The sequence below is a fragment of the Diachasma alloeum genome, unplaced genomic scaffold, assembly GCF_001412515.2.
Source record: "Diachasma alloeum isolate Michigan unplaced genomic scaffold, Dall2.0 Dall_scaffold_01062, whole genome shotgun sequence".
NCBI classification, from domain to species: Eukaryota; Metazoa; Arthropoda; class Insecta; order Hymenoptera; family Braconidae; genus Diachasma; species Diachasma alloeum.
The window spans coordinates 345140-361486 of NW_021681173.1; the positions used below are offsets into that span (position 1 = coordinate 345140).

The 16347-nt window shown below is 35.6% G+C and overlaps 3 protein-coding genes across 5 annotated transcripts; all 3 read right to left on the minus strand.

Moving 5' to 3' along the window:
- Positions 1-1834: 1834 nt before the first annotated feature.
- LOC107045720 lies at positions 1835-4480 on the minus strand. Its single transcript, XM_015268059.1, has 3 exons — positions 4139-4480; positions 3330-3643; positions 1835-2445 (listed from the first exon to the last, which is right to left on the minus strand). Exons 2-3 carry the CDS (start codon positions 3621-3623, stop codon positions 2170-2172), a joined length of 570 nt encoding a protein of 189 aa, XP_015123545.1. The 5' UTR covers positions 3624-3643; positions 4139-4480; the 3' UTR covers positions 1835-2169.
- Positions 4481-5151: 671 nt separating this feature from the next.
- LOC107045718 (excitatory amino acid transporter 3) lies at positions 5152-9650 on the minus strand. Of its 2 annotated transcripts, none has more exons than XM_015268055.1 (7): positions 9120-9650; positions 8647-8689; positions 7924-8159; positions 7578-7811; positions 6251-6442; positions 5520-5654; positions 5152-5418 (listed from the first exon to the last, which is right to left on the minus strand). In XM_015268055.1, the coding sequence occupies exons 1-7, from the start codon at positions 9524-9526 to the stop codon at positions 5280-5282; spliced, it is 1386 nt and encodes a 461-aa protein (XP_015123541.1). In that variant the 5' UTR covers positions 9527-9650; the 3' UTR covers positions 5152-5279. The 2 variants fall into 2 exon arrangements, with proteins under 2 accessions (XP_015123541.1, XP_015123542.1); XM_015268056.1 differs by having other exon boundaries at positions 5332-5418; positions 5520-5664.
- Positions 9651-10620: 970 nt separating this feature from the next.
- LOC107045705 (serine/threonine-protein kinase STK11) lies at positions 10621-16147 on the minus strand. 2 transcript variants are annotated; one of them, XR_003783172.1, is made up of 7 exons: positions 15693-16147; positions 15107-15227; positions 14809-14994; positions 14600-14736; positions 13880-14223; positions 13271-13410; positions 12566-12653 (listed from the first exon to the last, which is right to left on the minus strand). XR_003783172.1 is itself a non-coding variant. In XM_029126652.1 (6 exons), the coding sequence occupies exons 1-6, from the start codon at positions 16025-16027 to the stop codon at positions 12505-12507; spliced, it is 1272 nt and encodes a 423-aa protein (XP_028982485.1). In that variant the 5' UTR covers positions 16028-16147; the 3' UTR covers positions 10621-12504. The 2 variants fall into 2 exon arrangements, 1 of the variants encoding a protein (XP_028982485.1); XM_029126652.1 differs by lacking the exon at positions 13271-13410 and having other exon boundaries at positions 10621-12653.
- Positions 16148-16347: the final 200 nt, after the last annotated feature.

Genomic DNA, 16347 nt, shown 5'->3' on the forward strand with positions numbered 1-16347 from the left:
CTTGGCAGACTTGTGCACAACTGTGAATTAGGATCGTTGAGTTACCACCCACACTCCCTCGGTGCGTCACTAGACACTTCGTTATTATTTCCGAGTTGATTTTTCACCTTTTTCATTACTATATTTGACTGTTCAAGTGCACGGCTGATTGAGCGAGTGTAAATAGCGGAAGTAATTGTGTTAAAATTTCAAAATTACTTAAAAAAAAAATTAATATATTTCTTTCATGAATTTATCTTATTCTTAAGGGCGTTTTGAGAACAGACCTCTCGATATTCTCCCTTTTATGATTAGTCATGATATTAAAGCGATTTTTTGATCACTTGAAAATGATTTTTTGGAAATTAAAGTTCACTGTTTTCCCCATCTCATTGCATTCTCCAGCTTTTATAATTATTCGATTATTTCGAGAACGACTAATTTCAGGACAAAATCACATAAGACTTTTTTTCTTCAAAATTTCATCAGCTACAAAAAAGTTCTTATCGCATTTTCCTCTAAATCCACTCGTTCTCAAGATAATTGAACAATTAACAAACGAGTTTTCCACTTGTTACGTTTCGACTGCTAAATTATGAACCATTCGTTCGTCCCTTAATTTCCTCTAATTTCATGACAAAATGACGTTCGAATTTTTTGTATCAAAATTGTGTCAGCTCCAAAAAGGTCTGACATTTTTCCCTCCGAGATGAATTAAATAATTCACAAATACGCGTTTTACGATTTATTTCGTTTACTTCTGGTAAATTTATGCGTCTAAATTTCCCCAATTACCATTCCAGATTTAAATCCCCCAATCCCCTCTGATTGGCCTCATATCTCGGCAAATTGGCGCCCAGGCGCACATGACGGTAGCAACACTTGCTGCCGCATTGCGCGATTCATCCAACTGCTATTGCATTACAAACCCCCTCCCAGTTTTCGATTTTTCTCCTCTCACCCCATATTGACGGCTAGATTTTTGGGGTCGCAGTGCCGCATAGTCCGCTAGGGCCACCACGTCTGCGCGATAACGGATTATGCGCGTATCTAGCTGGTTTTTGTGACAAAAGATAAAAGGGATGTTGTGGTGAAGTGGAACGAGGGGATAAGGAGATCTATTAAATTCCCCATTTTCATTTTTCTTTGCGTCGGGGGGAGGGGGTGGCTACAACCTATTTCAGTGAATAGTTGAGGGAATTACTTAACAGAGCTATTCAAGCCTGAAAGACCCTTTTAGAGTTTGATGAATAGAAGAAAATCGTTTCCAATTGTGAGGAGAGATGAGCGCAATATCTCAAGAGGTTCAGAGGCTTTGGGGTTAGCAAAACTCCTGCCATGCGGGGAAAACTCTCCGCCATGAAATCTCAGCCAACAGAGGAGGAAAAATCTGGAGAAGAGCTTGAAAAATTTGTTCATTTTGTAGGAACTGAATGTCACGAGTTGAGGGTAAACGAAAGAACATAAATGATTTTATGAAAGGTCAAACATATGAGGTGGGTGACAGCTGTGGACGCCATCTTGCTTGGGTACCCCCTCTGCTGGAAGGGGTTTCAAAGATGGCGGCGCCCTCACCTCGTGTTTTTAAACACTTCTTAAAATTATTTATCCTCCTCAGATCACGCTGAACTCAATTGGTTCCGGTTCTAAAAAAATGAACAATTTTTTTTAGTCATCTCTCACATTTTTCCGTCTTCTTTTGGCTGGGAATTCATGACGCAAAGTTTTTCCCGCATTTTTTTCACTCCCGAGGGCTTTTAAAACAGCTTTAGTGAGGCAATTTTATAGATTAAAAAATGATTTTTTTGGATTTGTCTAATTTGTCTAATATTTGACGAAATAAGGAAACACCAAAAACGTTAAGATGATACTGTTTTATTCTTCTGCTCCAAGAACAATATAAAAAGCATAAAAAAGTATACGTGCGACAATATCATTGGTCTCCACAGTTCAATACTGAATTATTTAAAAAAAAATGTAGATTTAAATGGGACAAATAGCTACCTTGTTTCAAGTATCAAAGGTAAAAGCCTGTTTCGTTCAATGTCTTCGATAATTCTTACAAGCTAGCGTATAAATAATAGATAGAAAATTTCACAGGATAAATTCACCGACATCAGAAATTCCTTAATATTAATCACGAGTAGCTAGCCAACTAGTTATTATCATGATTCGTTTTGTCGGTTGGGTTTATCTGAGGGCGGAGAAGCCTCGAGATTTAATGAAGCGAAAGGGTCGCAGGGGCTCTCGTGGGGCGGTGGATTTTGATGCTTCTGGTGAGGAGTCGTTCTCCTTTCCCCAGGCGTGCCTCGGCGACTCTATGCCGAATGGGGAGTAGAGCTTTGTCGGGGTGCGACCTAGGAGGCAACGAGAACGAGTCTGGGGAGTTGCTGAATTGCATCCACCGTTCATTGGGGACTGTTGCTCGTCCAGGATCTGTCGCCTTCTTGTCGAGCTTCGAAATTTCTGCAAATAATTTCAATGTTTGTCTTGAACGCTTGAACGCTTCAGGCTATTCAGACTTGTGGGCACTTTGACCGTTACATGGTAAAAGAATATCAACTTTTGGAAAAAGTATCTGGACAATTTACGATGCTATTCATTTTCATGGATGACAATGATAGAATAAATAATGGAATGTTAGAAGAGTTGAAATTATGCCATTAAACAGCGATAAAAACAATATGACGAAAGTATATAGTTATCATAAAGACGCTGTCGAGTGTCCGTAACATTGTAATTTACCGAAAGTATTGTTCTTTTTATTATCTATTCAATTACTTACGCCATAGGAAAATGCGAAATTTATGTAAAATCATCGTCAAAAAATTCGGTGGCGAGAGTCGTTGCTAAACTTTGAGGCTCATCATGACAACAATGAAAAAAATTATGTCGAAAACCTAGGGCTTTCTTTCAGAATTTTCATTGAATTTCTAGTGGTTTTCTGTCATTGACAATTTGGAAAATTTAATCCGATTGCCAATTTTCAACCACTGGATTTTTTTATTCGTATTCTTTGGAAATGCAATTTTTAATTATAATGACCTTTTCGTTGATAATTTATAAACAATTAATATTTCACCCTAAAATTAACTTTCTTGGATTTGTTTACATTTAGAATTTGATCAGAAGTCGATTTCATGGAGAAAAATAAGGTTTCGAAAATTGACACAATTTTTATTTTTTATTTATAAAATAGGCAACGTTTTGAAAAATAATTATTTCACGGAAAATTCAACTTGCACAAAAATGTCTGCAATTTTCCCATAGAGATTGAGTAAAAAATTTTATGATTAAACATTCAAATAAAAAAATTTTCTATTGATTTTGAGGAATGATTGAAATTTCACCTGTGAAATTGTTCCAAGGGTTGTCCTAACCGACGAAATTGTTTTCGATAGTTTTTCCGCCCCAGTTCTGAACGCCCTCCGCGAGTCCGCCGAGACATTCCCGAGACTCAAATTGTTCCACCCCCTTGGCTCCGATTTACCGCTCAATTTCTCTTTCGTTTCCGTTTTCTCTTTATCGAATTTGTCCTGGAGCCTCTGGCGCAGGTTGCGGCGGCTCTGGGACACCTGGGGCGAGCGGTCCGCGAGGACCTCACGGTGGAACGTGAATGAGACACTTCTCGAGTCCGGACGCATTTTTGCGACGAAAAAAAATTCTAAAATTGAAAAAAAAAATATTTCAATGTCCGAACGATTTAAATTACTTTCCATATTCAATTAAACACTTGATATATTAGAAGTAAATCAATTTTTTTTCAACTCAGTGTACGTTTTCACTAAAATAATCTTAAAAATAAAAAGAAATAGGAAATTTTAATGATTTCTAGTTTCTAAATTAAATTTTTTTAGTCAGAAAAGTTTAGAGAGATTTCTAAACGTATAGATGGCCATTTCGATAGTAAAAATCAATGAATAGTTAATTTAAAAAAGAAAGGGCGCATCTAAAATCGAAAAAAATAACAAATTTCAATTTTTTTTAAATGTTAGAACTGTTTTTAACCATTTAAACACTCGTTCCACCTCAAAAATTAATAAAAACGCCTAAAATATTCATTAAAAAACCTGAAATATTAAAAAATCGCCGACTAAATGCTATAATTCCCAAACTCGATAATTCAAAAAAATTTTAATTGAAAAGTGGGGCAATTTACCTTAAAAATCAAGTGGAAAACGTCACAACTGACCGTTACACTTGACCGTCAAATTCACAGACGCGTGGTAATTCGTAACGGCAATCTGGGCCGTCAGACCGAAACGCGAATCTCCTCCACCGAAAAAGGGATCCAAATTTCTCACTCCCTCAGTCGATCAGCCCCGAGCTAATCTACACTAATTTTCCCGACTGTTCTGAATACTCAGTCACAGAATCGACGGGAATTTTAAAAAATCTCTAGCGAAAAATACTGGCTCTCAGTCTCCGTTGACGGGTGTTCATCCCCCGGTGCACAGTGCAGGCAGATGTGGGCAGATGCAGCCGCTCTGTCTCTCTCTGTCCTTCGCAGACGCTCTGGCGCGCGTTTATCGATCTGTCAAATCGTTGAGTCAGTCTTGTTGCTGGATTTCTCGGTTAGATGGCAATGGGGGAGGGACAGAGGTCGCTGAGGAAAGGCGGTATATTTTTTTGAACTGTTTGAATTGAGCTCAACAATGGATTTTTTAATTTCTCCCCCTCCAGGCCATTTTGCGGCTCTCGGCTATTTTAAACTCCGCAAAAAATCGGTTTACTTTTGCCAACGTTTCGACTGGTAAATCTCACTCATTCAATATTCACCCCCTGAGATTCTATTCGTTTATTTTAACGTCAGCGACCTCAATACGAGGTCTGTTAGCTGTTGAATGGTGTTTACAAGGTAAAAAATCCAAAACAATACTTACATATGTTGTTTTTTTAATTTGTCTGTGTAAATATATAATTTGGAAATTCGTAGGCCTAATTCAGTAGCGAAGTCGTAAAACGGTTCAAGTTGACTCATCTCCCAGTTGAGTTTTTGAGGAATATTTCGGTCTCTGAGGGAGATAGCGAAATTTTCGTAATTACATTTGTTGTAGCACTCAATCGGCTCCACACAAAAGGTTATAACAAAAATTTTTCTATCTTCCTTAGATTCCGAGATATTGATTGAAATCTGGTGAACAGTCAAAATTGAGATATCTCCTTTTACCACTTCGCTACTGAATTATATTTTCAGTTCACGTTTTTTTAAGGAACTTGTTAATGGATTTGATAACTATTGGATTCAGAATACACACAATGTTTGATAGGGTATTATGGCAGAATTTGAATTTTATTCCTCACAATTTCGTGTTTTCGAGGGACAAAGGCTCAATTTCGAATTCCTCGTTAATTTCTTCGTCGGGTTCAGTGAAGTGAGAGACTAGAGATGCACCTAAAACGTCCGCTATTATGTTCACTGTCGTCCGAACTCTATCACTGGAACAAAAAAATAATTACGCAGGAAATTCGAAGTTTTTATGAGGCGAAGGCTTCGGGAATATGCGGAAAATAGTTTCTAGATGTTTTTCTTAACTTACACTAAACTATCAATAGTGATAATTAAGGTCACGTCCTCCGCGGGGATCCCTAGGGATTGCAAGACAACAATCAACATGACGTATCCTCCGCTGGGGAGTCCGGCAGCTCCGATGCAAGAGACAGTGCAAGTTATCCTGTAAAAATCTTATCAATTTATTAGGAATGAATCATTCCTCTTGCGCTTGAGGACACAGAAGAAAAAATTTCGTTGAAAAACTGAGTCGATAGAAAATTCTATTGAAGTTGTTTTGAAAATTCTATTAGCGTTCGGACGAGTCTATTGAAAATATTCGAAACTTGCTCGCTTTTCATTAGAAATTATTTGATAAAAAACAGTCGAATTTCATCGTTTCATACAATTTTTTCTCTGAAACATTCTCTACAGAAATTCTTCGGCGTGAATTTTCCAAGTTTTTCCTCTCTGATTTTCTTCTTTTCATTGAAAAAAATTAATAAACAAATTTGAAAAAATTGAGCCGCACAATTTCTTTAGAAAATATCTTAATACAATAAGTTGCATAGGAAAATCTTATTCGAGTGATTTACAATTTCCATTGAACATTGCTATTGAAGAAAAAAAAGGGAGATGAGCTGCCTAATTATTCCACAGATTCGGCCCAAAACTAATAGAAAAATGAATAGAAATCCGATAGAATTTTCCGACGATTTCGCTAGATTTTTTTGTCACAATTTTTCGTGCGTGGAGAAATGTCACTGCGGTGGTACTGACGCTATCGCTATGGTTCCCGCCAGGGAGAACTCCAGCCCCCTCATTTGGATGATGAATAATGCTCCCACTGTCTCGTACAACGCGATTCCATCCATGTTAATCGTTGCGCCTATTGGAACCATGAACCTCGAGACCTTTTGGTTGACCTTGAGCTCGTCCAGGCATTTTAGGGTGACAGGAATTGTTGCAGTGCTAGAAGTGCAAGAACTCAATATTCAATTGCACACAGAAGACGACGGGGTAAAGCGGATAATTTATTTTAAATTACTGTAATTTAAAAAAATTGCACTTTTTAAATTGTTTCATCAATTTTCCTCCAAAATCTCATCATCTTTCTCATTTTTCAACTCGGGCTTTCAATTAAAGGCCCGAGTTGAAGACCCGAGTTTGTAGCAAAGATCTCAGACAAGATATGAATGTTTTTTTGGGCTCAAACGAAAGAGCGGCTCGAGAAATGGCGTGTTGATGCCTCTAAAGATGGTTTTGAACCAGAGGAGACTCCTAGACCCCAATGTTCTATACATACTCCTAGACCCCATTATCCTCCTAGACAATGATGTCACAACTCTGCTTTTCAATTGAAAACAGACATCATCTTTAGAGACATTTGTTATGTTTAGAGGCTCTAGCACGTCATTTCTCGACCCGCTCTTTCATTTGAGCCCAAAAAAACATTCATATCTTGTCTGACATCTCTGCTACAAACTCGGGCCTACAACTCGGGCTTTCAATTGAAGGCCCGAGTTGTAGACCCGAGTTTGTAGCTGCGATGTCAGACAAGATATGAATGTTTTTTTGGGCTCAAATGAAAGAGCGGCTCGAGAAATGGCGTGCTAGGGCCTCTAAATATGACAAATGTCTCTAAAGATGATGTCTGTTTTCAATTGAAAAGCAGAGTTATGACAACATTGTCTAGGAGGACAATGGGGTGTAGGAATATATATAGAACATTGGGGTCTAGGAGTTTCCCCTGGTTCAAAACCATCTTTAGAGGCATCTTTGCTACAAACTCTGGTTTTCAACTTATCAAATTTTTTGCAAGTGCTTTCCAACGGTTCAATATCGAGATACAAATTCAGACGTGCAAAGTTTAAATAATAACGTCATTGCAAAATATTTTTCAATTTAAGCTCAAATGCGGCTCAAATTTAAGCTCTGATGTTCGACTACAAAAATAGAAAAGCATTTCACCGAAGAAAAAATAGCCAAAGTACGTATTTATGTATTTTTAATAGAATTTTCGAAAGGAGTTCAAAGTCGAATTCGCGAATTCTTCTACGGCATTTTTCCGCGCGTGATGTGCTCTCATTAAACAATTAATTTTCACCTGGACGATGTCCCAATGGCAGTGATAATTGCCGGTCCAATCTTCGATAGAACGGCGAACGGCGACTTACGAGTGCAGACGAAATAGACAAACGGGAGAATCATCAATCCATGAATGGCTAATCCCAGAAATACTGTTCCAACGTAGATTCCCAATCTGGATATCATCCCTCCGATGTCTTCGCTCTGCAGAATTTTCCCTGGGATCAGGAATAGAACGCCTATCGGGACGATCCTAGAGGCGAACCAGAGGAAAGAGTGAGCTACGTAGCGAATTATCCGTCTCTGATCTCAGATGATTCAGGATATTTTGTATAAATACAAAATTAAATTTAACGTAAATTTACGAGATTAAGGAGTCCATCACTCGCATGCTGACCTCGGAGAGCCCATTGCAGAAATCCAACAGGGGTTTTCCTTGTTCTTTTATTTCGCCGATGGCAACTCCCAGTAATAGACTGAAAGCCACGAGTCCCAGGACGTTTGTGCCCGGAGTGTCTTTATGCGAAATTACCCAGGTGTAAATGTCACTCGAGTTTGAGCTATCCGTTCCATTTTCACGGTTTATGAGAACAGTTTGGTACTAGGACAAAAAAATTCAGATTGGGAGTTGAAAATCACTGGGGGACGGCTGCACGAAAAAATTTAATAGAAATTTAATTAGTTTTCAATGAATTTATTTTAATTTAACGAGAAATTTGCTTCATTGATTTAATAAGATGTTGAAAATTTAATAGAAGTGTCTGGCGACTTCGCTAAACAATTGGATTTCTATTAAATTTTCTACTCATTTTTGAAATCGTCCTATAGAAAAATTCGATGGAATTCAATTTTTCTATACAATTTATTATTTCATTGAGATATTTTCTATTTTGGGTCAAATTTTCAAAGTTTTTCAAATTCTATTTTTCTTTTTTTTCTCACCATCATAAACTTATTGATTTTTTAAAGAATTCTAATAGAACTCGAATGTCATTCTGGAGTTCCAGTAGAAATTCAATACAATTTCTTGGAGAAAATGCGTTTTCTATTTAATTTTTTCATACTTTAAGGGATTAACAAGATTTTACTTGATTGAGACAGGACGCTACTAAATTATCTGTCACTAGATTCCTGGAAAAAAATTCAATTGTTAATGAGATATTTATCACACGTACAAAAAAAAATAGGAAAACTTAGCGAATTCGCTAGGAAATTCTGGTGAATTTCCACTAAACTTTCTATTTATTTTTGACCTACTCTATTGAAAAATTTCCAGAGCTTTCGCCTTTTTTCCATGTTTTTTAAAATCATTTCTATAAAATAGGTTCTATTCGATATTTTCTGCAAACAAAAAATTCTTCAATACAATCAGTCGAAAATTTATAGAATTTTCAATAAAAAATCCATAGAAATCCTATAAAATTCCTATAGAATTCCCTAGGAACTCCATCGAAATTCTATCGAATTCTCTACATTTTTCTCTGTAATTCCTAATAAAAAATAATAGCGCGTAAAATGATGAAAAAATAATAATAATTAACGATATAATTCGTTTAATCACCTTATCAAATCTAGAAAAGTGTCTGTCGTCACGAATCGCCTCGAATAATTAAAGGCCCCGTGATTTTCAATTTTATGGAACTCTCCAGGTCGAATCGTCACAGCAAGTAGCACACACAGAGTAATCCCCAGAGTTGTAGTTACGAGATAATAAATTAAGGCCTTGATCCCGATACTTCCGGACGTACTCACACGACAAGTGGCACTCACAATGCTCGAGACAATCAGCGGGAGAATGACACAATTGATACTTCTCAGGAATAACTCCCCCGGAAACTGAAAATACATGATTTGACGATCGGTCCAGGGCTGGGGTGTCAAGTGCTTCAGGATTATTCCGAGGATAAATCCGGAGGTGACGCCCATTAATATGAAAATTGTCGATCGGTTCTCCGAAGAGACCTTCATGATTTTTAATTGAGAGAATTGGAATCGAAATGATTTGGAGAAAATTGAGGGATAAAGGGACTAGAGGAGAATTTTTTGATCTGTTGCTGATTAAAATGAGGGGAAAACGTTCACTGAGTGCCGCCCAAACATTCAGGGTGCTACTGACTGTTATCTACGTAGTGGTCTTATCATCAAAGTATAAATCATGGAGATCCTAGAATGAAATTCTCAATTACCTTGAGTCGCATCTTCTTTATTTACGGGCAATAAATCTGTCTTTTATTTAATTTTTCTAGTCTACAAATGGTGGGAACTTCGGAGGTTTTTTGGGGAATTGTTAAATTTTATTAATTTGTTTATTTTAATATTTATTATAATAGTGATAATTCTGAAGGATTTCATCTTCTAAAAAATTTTTTCTTCGAAAAATTTCTTCATAACTTCGGGGTCCGCGAGTTTTCAATCAATCAAAGAGAGAAATATTGTCTTGAGAACAATTTTGATTCATTATTATTCATGTATGCATGAATGAATGAATGAATGAATGGATGAATGAATATGAAATTATTTTAGAATTATTTTAGAATTTCGTATGCTTTAGAAGCATACGAATAAATTTATATTGTGCATTTACTCATTTTTTCAATTGATTAAGGAATTATTTTTTATTCTGGGGGACAGTTGGTTAGTCAATAAATCAGGGAGATAAAAATTCTTTTGAATACAATTTTTATTGATTATGATTCATGAAATGATTCTGAATAATGAAAGCCGAAGGATTCGAATAATACATCATTTCTCACACGAGTAAATATGCATTCGTTAAATTGCTCTTCCAATAAACAAAGAATGTCAATCACTGTCGCAACATCATTTACTATTCATTGATTCGTGAGTCTTGAAAAGCGACATCAAACATCAACAATCACTTAACACAATTACTCAAAAATTTTTACTATCATCGAATCCCCGGGGGGGAGTCGATCCACGTACGAAAACATTTCATAGAAAAACCTAGCGAATTCGCTAGAAAATTCTGTTAAATTCCTATTCAATGAAATTCTACTGATTTTTTCAGCTAATGTTTTCTATGAGAAAAAACGTTAAGTAAAGCTCTGTTATTCAATAGAAATTCAATAGAATTCTCTATGGAATTTTTTCGTGTGTGTAATTATGCAGGTCCACACAGGTCTGAGTCAAATTTTCATTCATCCTCTTAATTTGTACTTTAATGTCAGCAGGCTTGTCCTATTTACAATGTTCATCAGTTATCTCGGATTCTTCGATTTATTCGAAAAAACAAAATTTGTTTTCAAAGTCCTCCTGGCCGGCACATTGGTAATACGAAAAATCTTTCGTTGACTATAAACAGTAGTTGATAACGTGAACACGATTTTATCGATTTGAACACTGACAATGTGTTTTTTTTTTCATTTTCCAAATTATTCGGGAGAGATGGGAAACGTAATGATTCGCAATCAAATTTTTATAACTTTGTTTTGCCCTCAGTATTTATTATTAAATAAATAATTAGTATAATGAATTTATTAATTTTGTTGATTTTGCATTCGTTGAAGAACTAGATTGTAAAATCTATTGAAATTATTTAAAATTCTACTAATTTGTTGCGTAAATTTCTATTTAAAATCGTGCAATTTTGTTCTGCATTTTCCAGAAAACAGACTTTTTTCAAATGTCAGTTGAAAAATCACTCATCAAAATTACACAATCCCCAACAAAAATCGCCTTAAAAAACATAGAATTTCCAAACGAAAGAAAATCATAAGTTCACAAAAATCGGTTCATTACGTTTCATCCCTCCACCACTGAACTAAATAACAAAAAAATTGTATCCTCCATCAGCATTATTTTCCATCAATTTAACGTCCCACGAATGCTAACAAAAATGGCTAAAGGCAAGCTCATGGCACTTTTAGAATTCTCTAAAAACTCATCATTTCCATTCACGTGTTCTCCCGTTAAACGTAGGAAAAAAAAAATCTATTTACACGTTTTAATATATTCTTTTTGGCTGTTCACCACCCCTGGTCATTACAAATAGAATGTGCAGTGACTCTGCATCACTGATCGAATGAAGAAAGATTTTTATAATAAATATGTAGGCGATTATTAATTAAATGCTCAGCCTTGAAAATAATTCAAGGGAACAACTGAGATATGTACATAATTTTAATACAATAATGCACGGCATTTGTGTGCAAAGTAAGGTACTTTGAAGGCCTAAGAAATACTTTGTGTCTTCATCATCCATTTGTCCTGTTGTGATCACACAATTACTCATCAGGGTAACTCTCACCCTTTTTTACACTCCCCAATATCTCTCGACGTCATGTTAATTAGTGAAATCCAAAATGCAATCACTGGGGTTCACACATTCACATATACTCTCACACAAGACTATTTTCTGTATTTTTGTCCCCTCATCAATCTTTTTTTTCCCTTAAATTCACGTGGAAACATTCAATAGAACTCTAATAACGTCTCAACAATTCAATAACTCGAGGAGAAAATAAAATATCTGTATTATTTTGTCTTCATTTTTACGTTAAAAAAATAAATGGAAAAGTGCTGGATACGAGAAATTTAAAAGGTTTTAATTAAAAAATAGATTACGAAAATTTCATTAATGCGAAAATGTTTTGGCAGATTGGGAAAATACGCTTTAGTTCTTATGGCACAGCATGATGACGATACCATTGATATTTCTACAATCCATTTGGAATTATTACTGACGATTCCCTCAGCTCCACTTATCCGAAGTAATTAATATTAATATCACAAAAAATTTATGCTCAATACATTCTTTAAAATCGGGGGGCGAACGAAAATTGGTGAATTTAACGTTTACCCTTCCACTTTATGCCACTGTATTCAGCACTTTTCTCAACTCAAGCCATTCTTGGTATTTTCACTTGGTTCTTCCATCAATTTGGATAGAGTGCGGATTTTCTTAATGACAAATAAAATATGTTGAATCACGAGGGTTTGCAGGATGTGAATTTTTTAACGCTAATGCAGGAGATTGACTTGCGCCATCGTCTTTTTGGATTGTGTGAATTTGTTTTGCTGGAGTTGCTCTTTTGATCGCTATTGGCTCTGTCCAACTCTAGCAGTCTCCTTTCTTCTGGAAATTCGAGGATAATTGAGGAATTTAGCAAATGAGAGGCATTAAGAGCTTTTTACATTATTTTAAATGTAAAATTTAAATGCTCTTTAACATTCTCCAATGATTTTATTACAGGAATTTTGAAAATCTCAATTTGACTTCTCGTTTCTAGTTATTGCGAACAATTATAAAATTTGGAAAAATCATTTTTAAAAATTAATCCATGTAATTCATGGACGAATCATGTGGTTATTATGTAATTTGGTTGACGAATTTGATCTTTAAAAATCGCAAAAGTGCTGGAAATATTTTTGAGAGTGCAACAAATTTGTTGTAATTTTTGTCAACAATTATCCAAAGCTAAAAATCCAAAAATATAAAAGAAAATCGTGGAAATATCTCTTAAACCAACAGGATTCCGGGAAAATACTCTCAATTTTCATAAATTATTCCTCGAGACATTAAAAAAAAATTGTACAAAATACTTCCACTTGTGGAATCATCTCGGAAATGAAATGAAGAATCATTAGTAAAAATTCATTGTCCTAGTTAGCATTCCACAAGGCACCATCTCAATGAATAAATTCAAACCGTTAGAATAAATAGAATAAAAAATCATAAACCAAAGAGTGTACCCATGTGTTCACACGTCCAAGATCCAAATAAAAATATGCACGCGAGTTGTGCAGACGTGATTGTTACAGTATGATGCATGGTTTTGAAAGAAATACGAGTAGACGATTGGATAAAGTGCGTTCAGATTTCCGTCTCTCATCTGAAAAGCAATTCAATAATTTAAATTAGATTATCCAGACAGTTGAGAATGATCAGCTGAGTTTCCTGCGTTAGTGAGTGATGCCGAGATGCGAGATGACTGAGGGAGAATGTTGTGAAGAGTGTGACTCACCGATTTGACACGAGTTAACACGGCCATTGATGAAAGTTTACTAATTACACGAATAAAATTATGTGAATCAGAGAAATTGAAATGATTTGTCGAGAATTAGAGATGAATTAAGCTTTGGATACCCTCCCTGGGTGCATTAGGCGGACAAATACACTTTTAAACCGGTGGAATGAAGAGTTTTGATTATTCTATGTGAAATAAAAAGCTGAAATGACTCAAATAAAAAATTAAAAGGCAGAAATTTTCTTCATCTTTTCATTTCTGAAAATTCTATCCACAAAAATTGTGAGACTCTTTATTCCTCGTGAATGTTTAGTTAGTGTTTTCATTAACTCACCATTGAGTTGTCTCTCTGTATAATACATAGGATCCTGATCTTCCCCGTAATAGTATTCCATGAGGTAAGGTAAAACAGTCATTCTGTGGCATGTACTGCCCTTGGGAGGTGGCACAGCAACTTCCTCGTTGGTTCTCTCGAAACGACAAATCGTCCAGGGATGATGCCTGATCTCCTGTATCGTGAATCTCTTTTCTGGCTCCTTCTGCAGCATCCCCATCAGCAGAGACGCCAGCTCGTCCTCAACGTCATCTGGTATCGTGTACTCCCCTTTACCAATGTTCTCGTATAATTTGTAAATGTTATCTCCCTCGAATGGATACAACCCAGTCGTTATATTGTATCTGTGAGGAATTGAATGGCTCAATCTCTTGGAATGAGGACAAATATTTTTGAGAAAAAATAGGGTAATGTTTTATGTGACATCAGGGACTATTAAAAGATATTTGTGGAGAGAATTCGACGATCATTAACGAGATCATTAAAAAAATAAGAAAATGTGATGAGTTGATTGACTCCATTGTTGAATAATTATGGAATTATCTCTTTAATGAGCGAGTTAAGAGAAAAATATGTAGATACATTTTTTCTAGAGAATTTCATGACCTAAAGAAAACGTATTCTGACTTTTTTCCCTAAAACCACTCATTTCCAAGATATTCGCATATTTAACAAAGCTGTGATGCAAAATTTTTTTTTTTTCATTTCTCCACGACTTACAGAGTAACTCCACTACTCCAAATATCTACTTTGAACCCAGCAAATGTCTCACAGCCATTCGCAATCTCCGGGGGTTGAAATGCGGGTGAGCCTTGGCCCATTGTGCACGTGTCATCAATGGCGAAGGGATCTAACGCCTGAAAGCCAATCAAATGAATTCTAATCAAATGAAGCCCTCAAATTAAAATATTTAGAAAAATTCTGTTCACCTCAGCAACCCCAAAATCACTGATTTTGAGGGTTCCACCAGGTGTCAGCAACAAATTTCCTGGTTTAATGTCTTTGTGAATGATCCCCTGGCCGTGGAGGTACTCGAGACCGTCGACAAGTTGAGTGAAATAACTGTGGGCCTGCCAGATGGGAAACCTCTTGCTTGGCGCACAATCCAGCATGTCCTTCAACCCAATAATCAGAGGCAGTTGGAGAAAAAAAGTGCGAGTGAAGATATTTCTATTAATTTATTGATTCATATGGTCTGGAGAAAATTATCAGAATAATCATAATCACCTGCAGTCCACCAATGCAAAACTCCATAACTAAATACATTTTCTCCTTCTCTGCATTGTACAAAACATCGACAAGTTCAATAACATTTTTATGCTTCAATCTCTTGAGTAACTTTATCTCCCTGAAACGAACAATTCTCATCAAAACGTGGGAAAAAAAATTCTTACAAGATTTTTATCGAAAGATTTCATTTTTTCTTGCGTCAATTGTTCAACAATTTTCCACAGATGTTGATTTTTCAATATAACTTTCTCTGTTGGAATTTTTTCTGTAAGAATTCTTAGGGATGATTTTTCAAAGTTTTTTTTCTTGGATTTAATTACGAAAAACGAATAAAAATACAGCAAAAAAATCACAAAAAAATTAATAGATTTTTCAATGGAATTCTAATAAAACTTCAAGAGAATTCTTATACAACTAGATATTATTCTTTTTTATTTATTATTCGTGATAGAATTCTAATAAAACTCAAGAGAATTCTTGTAGAGTTCCAATAGAAATTCAACAGAATTTTTTGAAGAAAATGCTGGATTTTTCTATTAAATCACAATGCAATGATGAAAAAAAATTGAAAAATGGACAAAACCTTTTGACATTCTGCTCGCCATTGGGTATCCTCCTCAATTTCTTCTTCTTCAGTATTTTGACAGCCCTCCTGAAGAGTGTCTCGGAGTCCAGCATCTCCTTGACTTTACCATAGCTCCCCTCCCCCAGCAAATCACCCATAACATATTTACCAATTAATTTACACCTCTTCTTCTTCTCCTCATAAATAATCTGATCAGAATCAACTCGATGAAAGAACGTGTTTATATCCTCCAAATCAGGATCATCGTTCAACCACGTTACAGGCTCAACATCATCGAATATATTATCAATCTCATCGTCGTCTGGATCACATATTGTTATCCTATTGTCCATTTTTGGAATATAAATTTAACCACTAAATTACCCTCTAGATTCATGTATAAATAACAAAAATAAATTTATTGATGATTTGTTTAACCTAAAAAACGTAACCGGCAACACCATTCTTGAATTTATCGCACTAGGAGGCAGGGCTGTGGCCCCTCTTTTTTTTTTTCATTTTTTCATTTCTTTCGTTAGGGCGTTATCGCAATCGCAACAGATAGAACGACGGAAACGCCGAGATTACGAAAATAAGAGGGAAATAGTCAATTTAAAACATTAGCGATAAACTCTATTTTTCAACAATTTCATCATTTTGAAAATGAATAAAA